General features: G+C 37.7%; 1 protein-coding gene across 1 annotated transcript; it reads right to left on the bottom strand.

The window, feature by feature from the left end:
* Nucleotides 1-1,809: 1,809 nt before the first annotated feature.
* LOC140169890 (equilibrative nucleobase transporter 1-like) lies at nucleotides 1,810-20,961 on the bottom strand. Its single transcript, XM_072193537.1, has 9 exons — nucleotides 20,520-20,961; nucleotides 11,583-11,706; nucleotides 10,656-10,748; nucleotides 9,517-9,757; nucleotides 9,017-9,205; nucleotides 8,464-8,562; nucleotides 4,363-4,555; nucleotides 3,891-4,014; nucleotides 1,810-2,007 (listed from the first exon to the last, which is right to left on the bottom strand). The coding sequence occupies exons 1-9, from the start codon at nucleotides 20,837-20,839 to the stop codon at nucleotides 1,843-1,845; spliced, it is 1,548 nt and encodes a 515-aa protein (XP_072049638.1). The 5' UTR covers nucleotides 20,840-20,961; the 3' UTR covers nucleotides 1,810-1,842.
* Nucleotides 20,962-20,978: the final 17 nt, after the last annotated feature.

Below are 20,978 nucleotides of genomic sequence, written 5' to 3' on the forward strand. Positions count from 1 at the left end.
AGAAATTGAGGAGGGAGGGACGAGAACCAAAATATTAATTTTACACGGCCTAATGTCCCCGTTTAATTTTGAACCAAACAAGTGAGGTATTAAAAGCAAAGAAAATTGGAATTTACTACTAGGCCTATAAGGCCGTGTAAAATTAATATTTTGGTTCTCGTCCCTCCTCCTCAATTTCTGGGATTTGTCAGATTTTTTTTTTTTTAGATTTTTCAATTTTTTAGACTTTGGAATGATTTATGAAATCTTCATACATATAAATAAGTTTATTAGAGAACAAGCACCACTTCCAAGTCTTTTTGTGGTACTCTAGGGGTTTATCCCTCAGAATCTAAATTTAAAAAAAAAAAGGGCCTCATCGTTTCCTCGAGCACTGTTGGAGAGGACCGAAAACTACTGACAATGCTAATTTTACATTGGAAAAAAAAAAAAAAAAAAAAAAAAAAACACCTCCCTCCCTCATCAATTCATGAAAATCCTCTGGACGAGAACCAAAACATTAATTTTATACGGCCTAATGATGAAAATCATGAAATTGAAGGAAAGTGCAGTGCTAGGGACAGGTATAATGGCGAGTTAAAATTGGGCGAGTTAGATGGAAAAGCAAGTTAGAATGGCGCGTTAGAGATTGGTGGCTGTGCAATAGGCCTATAAATTATGAGCCATGGGGAGGGTAAAATGGGGGGGCAAGAAATTTTCGGCAAGCCGATGGGGGTGGGGCAAGCGATTTTTGACACACAGCGCTGGGACACCTTTTAAATAAAACGCTCTAAGGGATCATCATTTTCTAGGGGGGTCATACAAATTTTGATGACCACAGATAGTGTGTTTATTTTATTCAAAAGACTGATACAATTTAGCCTGTTTAGGGGGAAAGGTGGGGGGAGGGGTCATAAAATTTATTGCCGAAATAGTTGTGCGCATAATTATGTTAACCGATATCTGTATATAAGTTGAAAGTAAAATGAAATAGTTCCATAACATTCTAAGACTTTAAGGGACCGTTCACAAACACTTGTACAAAAAAGGGGGCTGAAAATGTTTATCCCTCTGAAAGGTGGTACGCATGACGTGGCCTTTAAAAATATCACCTTAATTTTTCTTGTAGAACATGAGTTTACACTATTTTCGATGGGGTTGACGTTCATTTTTTATAGCCAAAACGGGAGGCCCTGAAAATAATTTTAGGTCTGAAAGGAAAAAAATATGTGAATGTTTCTTTTTGCATCAGGCTTCTCCCCCCCTATTACGAGTGTTTGTGAAAGGTCCCTAAACATGAATTTTTAGGGATTTTAGTGGATTTTAGCCGCCATCGTGGATTTAAGGAAAATATTGAAGTGGCCCCTTGGCTTATTTTACTTCTTTCATCCAAAGTAACATAGTATGGTTTTGGTAGAGAAAAGCAGTGGTTTTTCCTGGTATGGACCTGCCTTATATAAAAAATAAGCATCCCCTCTCGATTCAATGCAGAAGTTGATGGTGACTATTTCTGAATGACGATTAGGCCCTACCGATTGGATCAAAGTTTTGGTTTCGAGGCCGCTATTTATGTAGCAGGACTACAGAGGCCAAAGTAAATAAAATTGCGACACCCCCCCCCCCTATTTCGGCACAATTTTATGACCTCTATGCACCCACCACCATATACACCTTATCCCCTAAACAGGCTAAACAGGTCTTTTTGAATACACACTATTATGTGGTCATCTTGTGACTCCCTACATTTTCATCAAAATTTTTATGACCCCCCCATTTTCTTTTCAAAAGTTTATGACCCCCCCCTCCCCCGTTTATTTAGGACCCCCCCTCCCTTCCGAAGAAAATGATAGCCCCTAATATCCGTTATATTTCTTCCACATTGACTGGGTTGTCCTTGCCAGCGGATTCATTCCGCTGTTCCTTTATTTCCTTAATATTAAAATCCTTATTTTTCCGTTTGGTATAGAAGTGAATGTAAATTGGTAGTATAATCGTAACCATACATGCCATCAATAGTATGAGATTAATCTGAGAAGATAAAATAATCATGAAAAAGACAAATGTCAGAAGGCCTACACTGCAAAAACTCGGGTGTTAAAGGTAACACCGGTTGGAGCATAGAGGACCGCGCCCAGGGGTGTTGTGGTTTTTTAAACACTTTTAATGTTAATTTTGTATACATTTCAGATCAAAAATGACACAGAGTGTAAAAATAACACCCAAAAGTGTTAAAAAACAACACCCTTGGGTGCGGTCCTCTATTGACTCCAACCGGTATTATTTTAACACCGAGTTTTTGCTAAACTATATAGAGAGCTTTCAGCTTCAGGGCCGGATTGACCATTGGGCCAGATTGACCCAGGCCCAAAGCCCCAAAAAAATTGGTCCCCAAATTGCCCTGTGCATCTTCCTTTTTGCCCATGCTTTGGGCCAAAATAAGGTTGGCCTACCTTTGTAAAATTTTCCGCTCTTCTCTCTCATTGGCCCTTTAAATAACGATCCACCTTCATTTTGGGCTAAAATAGTCTGAAATTGATTTTTTTTGCGCGTAACTGTCCTGGTAAAATCCTGGTAAAATCGGAACAAAACTCGACCCTCTCTAAATTTTAATGCTTCTGCCACCACTGTCGATCTTTTCACGGTGAGTTTTGGGGCCTCCCAATTTTGGTCTGGCCCATGGCCGCTAAAAAGTAAATCCTGTCCTGTTCACCTTCCCTTCACATGCATACCCCGGGGCCCTGGGTCCTAGGCCCGTAAAAAGTGAAGAAAACATACTTTACTATGGGGCAGTAAAAGCAAAGAAAGGGGACCTCATGGGCCCGTAAAAGGTAAAGAAAAGATACCTTTTCTTTTTACGGGCCAACAAAGGTCTCTTTTCCTGTCCATTAGGCCTATAAGGTATCTCTTCTTTGCTATTTACGGGCCCTCCGAGGTCTATTCTTTTCTTTACTTATTACAAGGCTTTTTTTACATACTCACTAAGGGACCGACTTACAAACACTTGTAAGGGGGGCTGAAGATGGTGATGCAAAAGGGGTGGCTGAAAAATTTTGACCCTCCTAAGGGGGGCCCTGAAAAAAATGGCCACAAATTTTTCTGGGAAAATTGAATTTATATGCTTTATGGGGTTGACCGATAATTTTCATGTCAAAAAGGGGGAGGGCCTGAAATTTTCGAGGTATGTTAAGGGGGGGCCGAAAATTTTTCGCGATAATTTTTTTTTGCATCAGGCAAACAAAAGTAGCGGGCCCGTAAAAAACGAATAACTTGATCGTCGTGCATTTTTTTAATACAATACGGTATAGCCTTTGAAGCACACACTCTAATAAATATTTTACTTACATTTATTGTTTGCTTTTGCCAAAATGATCATCCCCGATATAATGAAATCTTCGAGAAATCAGGGGAGTGCAGCTTAATCGTGGGAACACGAATTGCAAATTTTCGCGCGAATTGTGCCCTGCAGTTTATTATTTGATCAACGGGGTTTGTTTCAATAAGTCCAATCTAGGAGCAAAACTCGCTAATTCGAATTGCACATTTTCGCGCTCTTCGCTCGAATCAAAGGTTCATACTTGGATCATTTTAGCTTCAAATTGGCTTAAAACTGGCATTATGTTTTGCACTTCGCGTGGAAGTTGTTAAGAGAAACTTAATCTGGCAGGACCAAATGCCACTTTCAAATTGCAAATTTGTGCGCGCTTTACTCGCATATTTGTCTCCTTTAATGTTCAATATTTGATTATTGGCAGCTAAACAAGCTATATACTTTCGCTCCGCTGCAACATAGAAACTCAACATAATATCTTCAAGGATTTGACACCAACCTCCCTCCCCCATGTCACAAAGAAATTTACGCCACTGCTGCCCAGATTTGGTCTTCTGACACTAATATCGACATGGTTGCTTACCACCAACGGATCGTTGTCGAAGTACTTCTGCGATACAATGAACAACGGAAACTGTAATAGACCAATGATGCTACTTGCTGCTACCACAAGCCCGTATAATGTGCCGAAATATTGACTGGGAAAGCTGTGAAACGTATAACGGTTTGGGACAGAGTTAAATATGATTGTGTCAGTGTTCCTTACTCTATTACTCTGAAATTTATTCCATTACTTGTACAAAGGTAAATTTTCTATAGATAAAATTGTCCAAGTAGTAGGCCCAGTAACAATAATGTAAATATGCTATTATTTTGTTTCTATTAACTTGACTGTTGGATGTCTGTTAGCTTCTGTTCTTTGCTAGCACTTTTAAAAGCCCTTTCTCTTCTCTCTTTCCCCTATCTCCTCTATCTCTCTCCTCTCTCCATCTCTCTCTCTCTCCCTCTCCCCTCACTCTCTCTCCCTCTCGCATGTATTGACACTTTTGACTTACAATATTGGAAGTACCGCGGCAGTTAAGGCATACATAAATCCTCTGGTAATGATGTGTAGGAAATACGTGACATATAAGACCTCAATGACAGGGATGACATTGCATATTGAGAATACAACATAAAGTAAGGTTGTCAGAGTGAATGCAAGCACACTATCACGGAGATCCTCGTATGGACCTCTAGGTGAACCACCTGAAGAAAAAACAAGAACAAATAAATTAGGGGCGGTGGGATGGTGCAATAATTATGTGTACCCCCGGGGTGGTGAATTCTCAAAATGGTCTTCCAAAAATCGCTTGTCCCCTCCCCCCTCTTTTGACCTGCAAAAAATCTTTGTGGTGAAAAGTCAATAAACTGTTAGTGTTAGTAAAGATCTTTATTTAATTTGGAATTGTATTACATTCTCTCTCTGGGTCAGATGGCGCAGGATTGCGCTGCTGTGGTCTTCACAAGAGTACGCCATCTACTTCTATCAAAAGCCAAACGTGTTACACCCATTCTGTGTGACTGATGAAACGTTCTTCGCATCATTTGTCCAAGATGTTGATGGACGTCCCCTTCCACGATGGCCTTCCACAGCTCCCTAAAGACAAGTCAAGTGCTCTGACGGCATGATGACACGCATCCTGACTGAGAAAACGTCGTAAGCGATATAAGTTACGGATGTGAAAGTTGAGAGTTTTACAAAGATTGCTAATATGGGAAGACATATTAAGAGCTCCATCAAAAACAACACCTAAGTTCTTAACATTGGCAGATGGTTTGATTGAGTGGTTGCCCAAGCTCAGCTCAATGACGGGAAGCTTATTGAGAGCTCTATTGGTGGCAATGATGAAAAATTCCGTTTTGTCCTGATTGAGCTGCAGCTTGTTATTAACCATCCAAGAGTTAATAAATACAAGCAGAATATTGAGCACACGCTCACGGTCACCACTGACTTTGGGTTCAAAGGCAGCATAAAGCTGTATATCGTCCGCATAACAATGAAAGGATATGTTGTAACGACGTATGATTTCACCAACGGGAATGGTATACATGATGAAACACTGAGGGCCAATGATGGAACCCCTGGGGTAATGACTAATGAGTAAGTGAGCGAATGTTCACTAGACATGTCGTTACGTTGATTAAAATATGACCTATACCAGGAATGGAATGTGCCATCGATATTGAAATCTGATTTGAGTCTATTCAACAGGATATGGTGATCCACCGAATCAAAGGCTGCTGACATGTCAAGTAGCACCAGGAAGACAACTTTACCATGGTCCATGTACTGGAGGATGTCGTTTTTTACCTTTAGCAGGGCGGTTTCAGTACTGTGAGACCTCTTATAGGAGGATTGGTTCACTTCACCCAGGTTGTAGTTGTCAACATGTGTGACTACTTGACATGACGCAGCCTTTTCAATAACCTTACACATGAATTTCATGTTGGCCACTGGTCTATAGTTCTTTAGGATATTGTTGTCAAGATTTGATTTCTTGATCACTGGAGTGATAATAGACTCTTTGAGTGCGTTTGGAAAAATACCAGATATTAACGAACTGTTGACAATTTTTGTGAAAATCGGCAACAAGATCGGAAGATTATTCGTTACAAGCCAAGTCGGCAGAGTATCTAAGTTACATGTTTTACTAGGAAACCTTTTATGATCTTCTCAATATCTGTCTCAGATAGCGGAGTGAATGTGTTTAAGCAACAGTTCATGTTAGCATCAAGATTACTGGGTTCTATAGAGTCAGAATTCGCAATACTATCATCAGTAGAACTAGGAGAAACATTAACATTGTCCCAGATCTTCTCAACTTGTTGGCAAGAGCTTGATCAGGACAATCAAGAACAGGTAGTATTTTTGAGATTTGTTAAGCAACCCATTAATTGTAGCATACATATCTTTAACATTTGATTCAGCGAACTTATTGGAGAAATACTCAATTTTAGAGTCAGTGATAAGTTTAATGACTTGATTCTTTTGAGCGACAAATTCTTCATTATCTTCCTCAGATTGACTCTTTCGCCACTTTCGTTCCAGTCGTCTTCTGATGCGCCGGGCTAGATGGATGTCTTCGTTGTACCACGGTAGTCTGTGTCTTATAATACGCTCCCTGGTGGTAATAGGGCAGACTTCATCAAGCACAGACTTTGTTAAGGACTCATACGCATCAGTAAGGACATTTGGATCCTCACAGTCAAGAGGCACTCAGACATGCGCTTTTGCAAAAGTTCGGTAAACTGCTCAGGTTTCATTTTACCAAATTGGCGTGAGCGAATAACCGATTTTACAGGTGGAGGTTTTGCATGGTTGATGGAACAAGTAATAATGCGATGATCTGAGTAAAATGGTGGAAGAACAGCATGTCTCTGGATGATATTATCATTTTCATTAGTGATTAACAAATCAAGGGTGTGTCCCTTTTTGTGAGTAACTTCAGTGATTAATTGAAGAAAACCATTGCTGGGCAGAATATCATTGAATTTTCGTGTCTCTGGTTTATGCGGTTCATCAACGTGAATATTGTAATCACCCACAAGGACAACTTCAGTAGGTATAACAGACAATTCCTCAAGGAAAACTTCAAAATCCTCCAGGAATTCAGATCTCTTTAGTCCGTTTACTTTTGATGGTGGGGGATGATAGACCACAACAAACTGAACAGAGTTTTTAAGAGTAGCGATACAATACTCAAAGTTAACTGTAGTGAAACTAGAAGGTGTAATACTAAGTTCAATGTTCTCCTTATATACAGTACCGATCCCTCCTCCACCATCCCTTTTGGGTCTAGATAGGCTTAGGAACTTATAGCCAGGAGGGGTACATTGTCCAAGTATCACCGTCTCATCAGGGGCAATCAATCAAATCAATCAAACTGAGAATGGTTAGCAGCTGTTAGCAGCGCATAAAGGAAAGGTTGATTATCTGATGCTGATCAAAGAAAAGGAATCGCAGAAAATGGCGAAAGTGGATGGTGCCTTCAGGGAAAAAGTTTCTTACTACTATAAGACCTAACTTTTGAAACGGCTTCACGGTGTATATATCTTTTGAAGGTTCAAAATTAACCATAGGGCACGCGTTCACCGTCACGTTAAAAACAAACACAATCACGACACTCGTAAACAAACCGTGTCCGAGTTTAATTGCCAGATGACGTCAGATGCAAACTACTGAGTCTTTTTTGGGCGATAAGCGAAAATAGGCCTATATTGGTCCGATGAGATGCACCTGTCACACTGTAATGCTTTCCGATGCGCGATGCGGTACTCTGCGCACACCCCCAGAAAATTTTACACAAAACGAGCCCCAAATGAAGGCATTTGGTGGACACTTTTTACACTATTATTGTGTAAAATGGCCAATATACATGATATAAGGCCCCATTGAAGTAGTTTACAGTTCATCATTTCTAGTGGCGTGCCTGGACTTTTTTTGTCCAGTGAGCATTATTCTGTCCCGATTTTGCTTGCATATTAAAGAACTTTAGGAAGGTCATACCAGGTGTAAGACATCATCAGGGTAGGCAAAGTTTTTACCAGTCAAGTTTACGGGGACAGTTGTTCACTTTTTAAACTATTTAAGTCCACAATCAAGGTGAATTTTAAAGTGTATAGAGGATTAAGTGCATACGATTTTAGCCAAAAATACCGAATATTGCCTATATTTGCCGAAACGCGTGGATGTGGGTGTGTGTGTGGGGGGGGGGGGGGTGACATTTAATATTGTGTCCCCCATCCCAAAATGTGGAGGGACATACCCCCACGTTCCCCCAGATTGACGCGCATGTTTGTCATTAATAATACCATAAATAAATCGGATAAACTTCACGATCAAGGACGATCATAACTTTTTATTAACAATAAACTTCCAACACCAGTATTCCTAGTTCAATTACCGGTATTTCAATCAACATTTCACTCCTCTCCTAATACTGACAAATTTACATCGAAGTAACATTGTACTACTACCAGCTTTATCTTGACAGTTTCTCATTTGCTCGCCCTATTCCTTTTAAATGGAATTTTTTATTAATTCTGTCTTTGATTAGTTCTTTGATTAAAGATTTCCTACTTAGCTTCGAAAACGACAAGTAGGCCTTACTCACTTTGTCGTGACTTATTTCTGTCAAGAATCAGTCCAGAAAATGGCGCCACAAAAACACCGCAAAGCTGATAAAAGCTGAAAATCGTTGTGTACTGGCTCACTGAAAGGAAAATAAAATGATCAAAAATGTTGTAATGGCTTTGTTTCCCTTGAAATATAAAATAAATGAACATTAATGCATGAACGGTTATTCTATGGTTAATGCTATCAACTGGTAATGATGAATGACTAAAAGTAACAGACCAAAGTTTAGAGTCAGCTAACTTTTTGGGCATTATCGATAGAATCGTGGGATCTGCGGGCTGAATTAAATTCCGTTTTCTGAGCTTTTCTAAGCCAAAATCAGTAAAAGAGAATTTATAATTCTTAGATAGAACTTAGCCTAGCCTATGGGAAGTGGGAGGGAAAACTCTATCAGACGGTATAGATGTCTCATCAGACTCGGACTGTCCGTGTTTTGGGCGGGGTTTTGGGTTGCAATGGTATTGTCTACATTACCAGTCGTTCTACGGACACGACGAAGGTCTACATCACAGTGATCATTATTGACTTACCCAGTTTTTCATCGCCATCAGTTATCTGGACCAGGAAAGGATTGAGGGTACCCAGGAAATACAGCAGGCGTAATTGTAGAACAGAAAACCAAATATTAAACATGACAAATAACGGACAACATATGCAGGATTTAACTGTCGGGAAATCCTTCCTTCTAGTCACAACAAGCTGACGGGAAACTGTATTGCCTGTGAACATATAGTCAATGAAATATAATTAGTGTGATCTACGGGGGGAGGTTAGGAGGTTGCCCCCCATTAGTTGTTTTGCTCCCCCAAATCAACTCCGCCCGCAACCCCAAGCATATCAAACCCCCTTAACCTCCCCGTGTAAGATTGAAAAGAGAACAGAGGATACCTCCACATCAACTAAATGAGTAACTCAGGCAAAAGAAGAAATAAAATAAACAAACAATTATGGTCCTTGCCACTGCAATCCAACAGAACCACTATACCTTGGACGGATTGACAAAATTATATATAAAATCAGTGGCACTTACTTTCATCATTGCTGGTTTTACTGGGCACGTTTTCTTTGTCCTGCTCCTCTCTGTTCTCATCCATTTTCTCTGCTAAATCGGTCATATCGTCTTTCTTCTTTTTCTGTCCATAATCTGGTGGCAACGGCCAGGGAATATGACGCTTTGGCAGGAATATAAATGTATTAATAAAGAAGAAGGAAGTCGCTCCGGCTAAAGTACCAAATGCTATTTGAATAGATATACCACCTTCGTACCCAAGCTGCATGTATAATGTGATGGAAAATATAAATAAAAACAATAAAAATTAATATAGACAAATTAAAGCCTTAATGTACGATCTTTTTAAATTTTTAGATTTTTTCTTTCTTCCAAACTGATAATATGCAATCATTATGAAAGTTCCCAATACATTTGGATGCGAAAAACATTGGAAATTTGCAAAGAAACAACATCATAAACTTTAATCACTCGAAATATCTCGCACTTTTTGGATTACGACGGCGAGTGTGGCCTCAGAGTGTGGCCTCAGAGTTAGTCTCCTACGCAGCCAGTTTGGATATGCTCCCTCCACGTGGAGGGAGCGTAACCAAATTGGCTTCGTAGGAGATTAAGATTTGCGATCGTTTTGACATATTATTATCATAATACTGAAAAATTATGATAATATGTCGGACCAACAAAACATCATCCCGTTTTACTACAAATAGGGCGAATTTGACAGTTTGCTCATAGATGTAAGTTGAAACATGTGTAAGTATTACAGAAATATGCCACAAAAAAAAAAATCGGTTTTGAAAAAATAAAGGTATATTCTGAAAAAAGATCGTACATTAAGGCTTTAAGGCCATAAGTAAACTCGCCTAATGAAGTATTATACAGGGTTAACAAAAAGATTCCCGGTTTCACTGATGCTACGCTATGCACATGCTGTCCATGTTGCCCGCATGCACAATAGGTTACTCCTTCATGTAATTATACACGAAATTAGGGTTAGGGTTAGGATTATAGGGTTAGGGTTAGGATTAGCTTACACGAAATAATTACATGCATAACTTTTGTTACCAGCGTGTAGTTATTTTTAATAAAAATGCAAATTTAGTCACAAAATTTATCAGGGGGTGAAGTACCACCTTTAAGAGGCCATTATTGTTTTCTACCTTAATAAGCAGCATTACAAAGCTAGAAGAATCGAGGCATCCACTTAGTAGCGTCATTATAGTTGCTCTGTGGTTTCCAAATAGATTACCTATCTGTGAAATAGTTCAGCAAAATATATTGTTTTGCAATTTGGAAAATACAAAATTGCAAAACGTGTTTTATACCTTTATACTCTAAATATCTTGTACAAAACACCACGTATATTAACCATTTTCAGGGGGAAATGGCATTTGAATGTTGTTATTCGTGGTTAACAGCTAAGAGATGATAATCAAAACTCGACCGGCCGGAGGTTGACAGCCGACTCCGGGCTGTGACGTCCGGTTGGAGCCGGTTTCATTTGTTCTAATCAATAACAATGGGACGCGGTTCAACCGCTGGTAACCGCCGGTAGAGTTTTGATTTCATCCCTTAACAAATTTCGGTTTGTATGAAAAGATTGAGCTCTTTAGGGGACGGTTCAATAATTACGAGGTGGGCGGGCAAACGATGTTGGCACACATATATGGGGCGCCTTTTAATAAAAATGCTCTAAAAGGGCTTAGGAAAACAGTACGGAAATGAATAAATATGCCGGCAAATTTCCCCCCGAATTTTGAGGTGGTGAGTCTTTGACAGCGTACCGGTAAAAGGGGGTCTTCAAGGTCTTCAAAATCAAGGGTCTTTATGGGCTTTCTGGTTGAAAATTGCCTGAAAAAAAAACAGAAATGTGAGTCACTATGAGCAATTCAGGCCTTTAGAGCTGAAATTATCTATAATCAAGGGGTTTTCGGAGCTCTGTTTTGGTCAAATTTTGGAATTGTTTCTGAAATTGCAAAATCCAAAATGGGGAGACTTTTGGGGAAACATGTATACCCGTATGGTCATTTTAGTGCCCCCCCCCCCCCCCCGGTATAGGCCGGGTTATGGGATTTTATGAATCGTACCTGTATATTAGTAAACAGGATTGGAAAACCGCCAATTGTGATGCAAACCATTCCCGGGAACAGAAGATCGGGTATAGATGGACTTGAGAATGCCATAATGATCAGCCCAGATAAAAGTAAAAGGCTGAACAAAATATAAATATACATTATAGGCCTACACAGATTAAAGCAATTACTTAATTACTTCTAAAACTTAACAAATGCCGATGAGGATTTGATGAGGATTTGAACCACAGACGATTGAACTAAGACTAGCTTGGCATGTCTCCAATGCAATCTCTAGGCATGTTCTCCGGTTTCGGCACTTCGTGTATCCGAGCCCAATCAGCCCATGCTCGTCGGAGGTGCTCTTCATTTACGTGTACCATGTGTACTGGGAGGAAAACCCGTCCGTCATTTTTTATGAAAATTTTGACCTTTGGTATTGAAGATATACAGTCATCCCCCCCAAAAAAAAGACCCAGAGATGATTTAAGGAAGCCCCATCATGCACTGCGAAAGTGTTATCACTAGAGTTTCAACTGCCACTTTACTTTTCAAATCCCATTGAACTCTGTGCAAAAGATGTTGTTTTAGAACTGCGCGTGTGTCGTTATTACTTATAAAATGTGAAATCGACCAGCATCTTCACAGCGTTTTTTATGTAAATATAACTGTACAAATTCAAATTTAACCATGCACTTCTATGCAGCATAACAAAGCAGTGGTGTCATGTTACTCACACTGCTCGCCTGCTGTACCGTAAACCCAGCTGTGGGGTGGTGGGTAGTACTTAAATCATCCTGCACATCAGACGTATCAATTGCATTCTGAATACGAGGAATCAATGTCCTTCTGATATCAAGTAATTGTTGTTTTTTAAATTGGCGATATAATAAAAAATTTATTTCAAATTATTAATTCTTTTTTAAATTTTTCATATTTAACAGTCCTCGAAGTAAAATTTATAAATCTACTGGTATATACTTAAGTGTATGTATCGGAGAGGAAAAGCCGACGATCATCACCTTTCGTATAATCTACACATTTTTCCCCAAAAAGACCTACATTTTTAGATCATTTGGGGAAAATATGTATATCTTTAATAAGAAAAGTCAAAATTTTCAAATGATTGTCGGCTTTTCATCCCAGCCACATACACTTTAAGTACATATCATTAGATATATAAATTTCATTTCGAGGACTGTTAAATGTCAAAAATATCAATTTTTAACAATTTGCCATAAAATTTGTATTATATCGCGAATTTCTAAAAAAAAAAAAATTATTTGATATAAGAAGGACATTCCTCGTATTCAAAATGCAATTTGGTGTGTCTGATGTGCTCTCAGATCCCACAAAAAATACGTAAAAACGTTGCTATCCGAGCCCTTAAAAGGACATTTCGTAATTCACAGCCTCACCCCCCCCCCCCCACTTTTTTCAAAAAAAGTTGAGATTTTTATACCACTAGAAACCTCTGGCTACATAAGGGAACAACCCAAAAGTTCGATGAAGCCCTATAAACGAAAGTCCTTTCGTTAGAAGGCTAACCCCCTCCCCCTCCCTTCTAACGTAAGTTTTCAAATATCGAAAATTCCAACCCGGATTCATATGATACTGGATCGTCGCTATGGTGCATGGGGATGTGGAGGAGTGCAACAATGCAATGATATTGATCACGTTTATGGAAGAAACCAATATTCTATTTTATTTTATAATATTTTTCTTCATACCTTTTTGGGCACGAAAAAAAAATTATGACTTGCTGGATTTTCAAATAAAAAAGAATCAAGGTGCGGTACAGCTGATTAAAAATGAACTTAAAAATTGCAGGTTGCGAGTACTGCACTCTATATTTATTTGAAATTATTTCGTAGCAACCACTGTAAAATGTCAATATCGTACTTCAGAAAATACTAAAATTTATATATTAAATCCTTTAAAAAGATCAACTTTGACCGATGTTTTAACTACTTTTTTACAAACGTAATAGGGCTTTTTGACCCCTTCCCTCCCTACATCGAAGTTTTGGGTTGTTCCCTTAAGGATGAAACTCAGTTCAGCCATGAAGGTTTTATGTTTTCCGGTAATGTTTAGGCCCCTACTTCAAATGCTGACGTGTGAGTCAATAATTGGGATAATTAGCTTAATCTAAATCTCCTCTCTTTTCATCTTCTCTGATTGAATGTAGGAATTGCTTGAATCTGGGGGATTTCTCTTTGCCGAGAACCACTGTGTCTAAAGTCGGCATCCGCTATGAGTTGTCAGGACGAGGATGTTTATACTCACAGACTATATAGGCCTGCCCCTACATTATTTTTTTCTTCTGAAAACCACCCCCATCGTCCCAGATTTTAAATTTCCCTTTCCCGAGAACCGCTGTTGGCATTATTGGGTTGTTGTTTTTCAGAAAACCGCCCACCTCAGATTTTAAATTTCTCTTTGTCGAGAACCGCTGTGTCTAAAGTCAACATCCTCTGAAAGAGTTGTCAGGACGAGGATGTTTAGATATGAAGTACTCACCGACAATAATCCCTTCCCGTCAGCTTCCAAACTTCTCTTTCATTTCAAAATGCGTTAAAAGCAAAATTTGAGCAACAGTTCATGGTGTATATTGCCTCGTGCTTACTTCATCCACGAACACCACCCCCTAAACATTGTTTTTTTTTCTGAAAACCGCCCCATGCCAGATCACCGCCCGTTATTATTGTTTGTTTTTTTAAACCGCCCCATACCACATTTTAAATTTTCTCTTTCCCGAGAACCGCTGTATATGTGTTTACAAAGTTGGCATTATTGCCTTTTTTTCTGAAAACCGCCCACCCCATATTTAAAATTTCTCTTTGCCGAGAACCGCGGTGTCTAAAGTCGGCATCCTCTGAAAGAGTCAGGACGAGGATGTTTGGATATGAAGTACTCACCGACAAAATACCCCCGGGGGTCACTCCCATTGTGGCTTGTACACCATCCGCGATAATAAAAACGCGTAAAAAGGGTAGTTTTTCGTGGGTAGGCACGATACGCGCGGTTCGTGTTTCTAAGGGTGTCAAAAACATGAAAAGTTTGTAAAAAGGGTAGCAAAATTTAAATTGCAATTGCTAATATGCGGAAATGAAATTTAGGGTATGAAATTTGATGCAAGAATGTGAACAGGCGCGTTTTAGCCAAGGGTTAAAGGCCCATTCAGTGATTTGCTCATCCGGACGATCGTAAAAATCATCAAAATTCAGATTTTGGTACCTTTGTAATTGGCATAGATGTGCTAACATAGCCTGCTAGTGGTTCGGTCGAAAGCCGTGTATTTTAGACAAAATAAAGCATTTGCATGATTCTGGACTTTTGATACTGACAGTACAAAAAGTCCGACTCGAGATCGAAAGAAGCTCACTCTCCACGTACCAACACGCGTTGCGTATTGTTTCTACTACTTATTACATCAGTAGCTACTATTTTAAACAAAATACACAATTTTAACTGTTTTTCATATTTGAATTGACCGTTAGTTTGCCTCGGTGACCTAACTGACCTTTAATTGCTTATTTTGTTTTCTACTACAAAAATTAAACGTCTGTTTTAAATCAATTTAGACTCTACTTCCCCGTGTTAGAAACACTGGACTAGGAAGTTTTTCCAGTCGATTGGTGGCGCACTGTACGAAAATCTCGATTTTCTCGAGTCGATCTGAGTTGAAGTAGAAAACCTTTCTAATTACTTCTGTTTTTGACTAATTTGTCGATGTATTCAGGGAAAAGTGGTTTAATGAAATTCTGTAGACTTATTCTTTATTTCTAAGCAACTCTGACAAATTTCCATTTTTTTAATGTTCCTGTGAAATCACTGAAAGGGCCTTTAAATCCTTGTTTAGGGTGCTTTTCAAAAGTTGATTATCGCGGATGGTGTACATACAGGCCACAATGGGAGTGACCCCCCCCGGGAAAATACCCTTCCCAAAAATCGCCCAACCCCAGCTATCAAAGTTCTCTATAAGCATGCGCAATTTGAGCATTCACAATTTAATTGCCCACAAAACAATAGGCATCATTATAAAAAATAACTAAAAGCATAAAAAAAGGAAACTGGGTCAATATAATTCAATATAGACTATTGCCAAATGCCATGCTATTTAACAAATTAATTTACCGGCTTGGGTGGCAAATACCAAGGAATACAATAGGCCTATGTCGCAGAGATATGTCGAATGTAAAAAAATAATACCGGTATTCGATATCAGAAGGACATTCCTCGTATTCAGAATGCAATTTGGTGAGTCTGATGTGCTCTCAGGTCCCACAAAAATACTGTGCAAACGTTGCTGTCCGATCCCTTAAACTTATAAGTATATTATTTCCAAAATGGGTAGTCTATTATGTTGGTTGACTATTGATAACTATTTTTTATCTTTCAATGAAACATGTCTATGGAAGGAATGTGCGAGAACTTCAAAAGTAATTTTTGCTATATATAATTCCTTCCCTTTTTTAATGAAAAGATTTTTTTTAAATTCAAGAAGACTGTCCTTCAGGTATTTTTATCACCAACTTCTATTTAATATAATTATGTATTTATGTATTATGTTTAAACACCGAGCATTTATAATGTTTTTAAAGAGATTATGATGAGAGAATCCAGAGTAATTGCTTTCAAATATGCAAATGAAAAGCATTATAAAAAAACTTTGAAAGAAATTGGGCTTATTGTTTAGAATAAATGAGTTTCAAATTTTCGTCCAAAAATGGTATCCAATCACTCCAAGACACCCGGGCATGAAACATGATCAATGCAGAAAAATGAATTTAGAGCGAAATGCGGTCAAATAGGCATAACGAATGTCCAAAAATTGACAATGTTTTGACCAAATTTTTTGAATGTCCAAAAATGGTCTCAAAATACTTGGAGTATGAGTTTGTGTACCCAGTTACACGTATAAAGGTCATTTTACGAGGAAATTGATGTTGAAAAACTGTAACTTGATAGATGAGCATGTTTGATATGAAATAAAACAATGAAATAACCAGAACAAAGCAAAAGCATGGCCACATCGTAGAACAGGACACGATGTAAACACCCACACACCACAACCACCACCCAAGCAAACATGCAGGGGTGTGCACGCACACCCCACCACCACACCCCACCCCTAAACCGTAACGCCTACATTCAACTCGACTACATACACATTCTCAACACAAACATACTCCACTCTGCCGTAAGCTGCGTAACTCTGCAATATTTTTGATGATTATAACTCGCCACTAAGAAACTATAGAAATATGCATTATGCTATGCAAATACACCTGCCGAAAATGTTCGAGGAAATCCAGATATCCTTGTATTGTCTGGTTCATTGTGTGTTCCAATGTCTGTGATTAAACTCGCAAAAGAATATGTTTTGTGTCAACCCATCTGTAAGAGAATTGTTACACAATTCAATGACGCAATTTGAAAATAGAATACTATATAATGGTAAAGAATAATTTTACCTTTCAATAGAAAGTTTCTATAGAAAAAAATGTCTGGGATGTATAGTAACAACCTTGAAAGAAGTGAAAATTTTCTAACATCTTCTCTAGCTGATACATTAAGAAAAGGAGGAATAATGACTCAATTAATATACAAGGTGTCCCAAAAGTCCCTTTACCATTTTGAACGTTCATAACTCTAGTATTTAGCAACCGACAGCAAACATGAAGGTATCTTTGCACAAAGAAAACTCGTAGTTCTACAATGTTTTTGACACCAAATTTGCCATTTATTGTAGAAAATAATGAATAAACTAAGGTGAAACATTTGGGCATATTTATACGCACAAAACCATATAATTTTACAACGCATCCCCGGATCCCAAGTATCCACTACCTCCTCTCAACATCTAGAACAAACCCCCCATTCAATTCCATTGCAATATTAAACCATAGACTGTAAAAAGAAATTACACATAAGGCCGTGTAAAATTAATATTTTGGTTCTCGTCCCTCCTCCTCAATTTCTGGGATTTGTCAGATTTTTTTTTTTTTTTTAGATTTTTCAATTTTTTTAGACTTTGGAATGATTTATGAAATCTTCATACATAAAAATAAGTTTATTAGAGAACAAGCATCACTTCCAAGTCTTTTTGTGGTACTCTAGGGGGTTTATCCCTCAGAATCTCACATTTGAAAAAAAAAAAAAAAAGGGCCTCATCGTTTCCTCGAGCACTGTTGGAGAAGACCGAAAACTACTGACAATGCTAATTTTACATTGAAAAAAAAAAAAAAAAAAAACACCTCCCTCCCTCATCAATTCATGAAAATCCTCTGGACGAGAACCAAAACATTAATTTTATACGGCCTAATCTAGAAGAAATCACCAAGAAATGTGTACTTACTTGTGCTTAGACTATGCCATAGTCGATTTTTGATTAATAAAAATGTTATTAATCATGATGAACGCATTCAGTTGAACTCGAAATTATACTGATATTTATTACATCAAAATACTAGTATAAAATGGTTATGAAAAAGTTTATATAATTATATTTGTGACAGTAAAAGTAAAGTATAGGCCCTACGTAGGCTTATATTATTGAATGCAACATATCATAATGGCATAATTATAATGACACTTCAATACTGAACAATTCTAATTTTAGAATCTGCCAATTTATTATCCGAAATGGAAGCTAACAAACATAGGGCGTACGGTGACTGAAAAGATCAGTTGTGAAAATCTATCAATTGTGCTCACATTCATTAAATCAGAGTCATTAAATCAGAGTTTAAAGCTTAAATGTAATAGCCAGAGTATGCACAATTGGCAAGTGGACTACGGAGAAGTCTAACTTGTGCTTTGATTTTATTTAGAAATCAGTATAAGTTATCTTCTGAAGTTGTGCAATATTCCATTCTTCAATTTTCTGCTTTGTCACAAAACATCACAATTTAATTATATGAAACAGTAAATGAGTGTATATTGGCTCGTTCTAACTTCATCCACGAACACCGCCCCTAAACATTATAGCACCCCAGGTGTACTAGGGGAATTCAAAAATAGCATAATTGCGCTAATAACGCGCTATAAGGCCTAAACCATTTTATGAATAGCAAAATTGCGCTAATAGCATACTATAAGGCGCAAACTATTTTAAGAATAGCACAATAGCGCTAATACCACCCCTCCAGGTGTAATAGGGGAATTCAAAAATAACACAATTGCGCTAATAACGCGCTATAAAGCCTAAACCATTTTAGAGCGATTACCGCACCATAGCTGAACCATGTGGCTTCGGCACTATACCACTGTCACCCGGGGGTCACACCTTCTTGGCATTTCGAGATAGAGACCCAAACTAGGAATATTTACCAGAGTCTTATGAGGAGTAGCCCCCTCCCGGTGGGGAAATTATTTATTATTATATTCTGTACTTTTGATCTTTTTCATTTTGACCCCACTCGGGTGTCATATCATCTTGGAATTTCAAGATATATGAAAAGGACCCACAATATGAATATTGACCCAGGTCTAACGAGGAGTGTAACCTCCGGTAGTAAAATTACTAATCGGGGTGTCATAGCGTCTTTGATATTAATCACGTTTAAGGGGTGGGGTATGAACGTTTGGACAGTATTTATTGTGGGACATTATAGCAAATCAGACATATCGAATTGCATTCTGAATACGAAGAATGTCCTTCTGATATCAAAAATTTTGATTTTTGAAATTTGCAATGTAATACACATTTTATGGCAAATGATTAAAAATTGATATTTTTGATATTTAACAGTACTCGAAGTAAACTTTATAAATCTGATGATTTATACTGATTTATACTTAAAGTGTATGTAGGTGGGATGAAAAGCCCACGATCAATTGAAAATTTTGACCTTTCGTATTGAAGATATGCATTTTTTTCCCAAAACACACAAAAATTAGGTCTTTTGGGGAAAAAATCCATATCTTCAATATGAAAGGTCAAAATTTTCAATTGATTGTCAACTTTTCCTCCCAGCTACATACACTTTAAGAATATATCATTAGATTTATCAAATTTACTTCGAAGACTGTTATATCAAAAATGTGAAAAATATCAAATTTTAATAATTTGTCATAAAATTTGTATTATATCGTGAATTTCAAAAAATGAAAATTATTTGATATCAGAAAGTCATTCTTCGTATTCAGAATGCAATTCGATATGTCTGATGTGCTCTCATGTCCCACAAAAAATACTGTCGAAACGCTCAAAACGCTCATTCAAGATCCCTTAAGAAACAATAATTCTATTTTATTTTGAAATATTTTCTTTATAAAAAATTAGGACTTGCTGGATTTTCAAATAAAAAGAATCAAAGTGCGGAACAGCTGCTTTAAAAAATGAACTTACAAGTTGCAGGTACTGCACTCTATATTTATTTGAAATCATTTTGAAGCAACCACTGTAAAATGTCAATATCGTACTTCAGAAAATACTAAACTTGTGCAATTATATATTTTAATATATAATTGTAAAATTTTAAAAATCCTAAAAAAAGATCAACTTTGACCGATGTTTTAACTAACAAAAGAACGAAAGGACTTTCGTTTATAGGGCTTCATCGAACTTTTGGGTTGTTCCCTAATGTTTATGTACTAAAAATTTCTTGCAGATTAATTATTTTAGCAAAAATATCGTCAAATTTGAATTTTGTTCTGGTATACTAGAACGAAATTACAACACTGGCCTATGGAGCAGTGTAAAACACATAATCATGCATAACTCAAACGCAAAATCGGTATCAACTGAAATTTTGGGAATAAGCTTTTTTCGTGGATATCTACTGAAAATGTCATAAAAAGAGGATGTATAGGATCACGAAATCCTCATTTTAGCAATGATAACAATATAGTGTAAAATTGCTCCACGAAATGGCTAGGCAATAGGCATAGGCCTTTATTTTGAATAATAGAAATTCCAAATGAAGCTAAATGAGCGGCACTTACTGTAGCAATAAACGTAAAAACCTTGTTCCAAAATAGTCGAATAACAATCCAGCGAAGAGAATACCTCCTTGGAGTGAGAATATCCCCACTGTAAAAACCAAGTTCAAAATAACATCTTGCTCGGCACATGTTGGAGGAGTATTTTCTTCATTCGTTGTTTCGTTGTTGGCAGTACCATTTGTGCATAGGTGACTGTAATATCCCTCTTCTTTTAGGACGTAAACCAAGGTTGCCCAACCGAATAAAAGCTCACCGTAAAATAAAAGTTCACCAATACCCAAGACTAATGGCGCGTACCGGTAAAACCTTTGCCTAACCATTTGCCCCGCAATCTTCCTTTTCGTTTCGTTAACTTATTTCTTCTGCCTGAAATGAAAAGTAAAACTGTCTCAACATTTAACCAAACATGCAAGGAGGTTGTCGAATTACATCTCGCCAGCCTGCTTTCACAAACGGCCT

This window comes from Amphiura filiformis, chromosome 1, assembly GCF_039555335.1.
Source record: "Amphiura filiformis chromosome 1, Afil_fr2py, whole genome shotgun sequence".
In the NCBI taxonomy this organism is placed as follows: Eukaryota; Metazoa; Echinodermata; class Ophiuroidea; order Amphilepidida; family Amphiuridae; genus Amphiura; species Amphiura filiformis.

Bases quoted from the DNA above. Each gene is read 5' to 3' on its own strand.
- LOC140169890 (XM_072193537.1), bottom strand. From the start codon at position 20,839: ATGGTTAGGCAAAGGTTTTACCGGTACGCGCCATTAGTCTTGGGTATT. The intron at 9,758-10,655 runs GTAGAAAACAAT...TTATACATGCAG, and splicing joins TTGTAATGCTGCTTATTAAG to CTTGGGTACGAAGGTGGTAT. The intron at 4,556-8,463 runs GTGAGTAAGGCC...TTTTTTCTTCAG, and splicing joins CAGAAATAAGTCACGACAAA to GTGGTTCACCTAGAGGTCCA.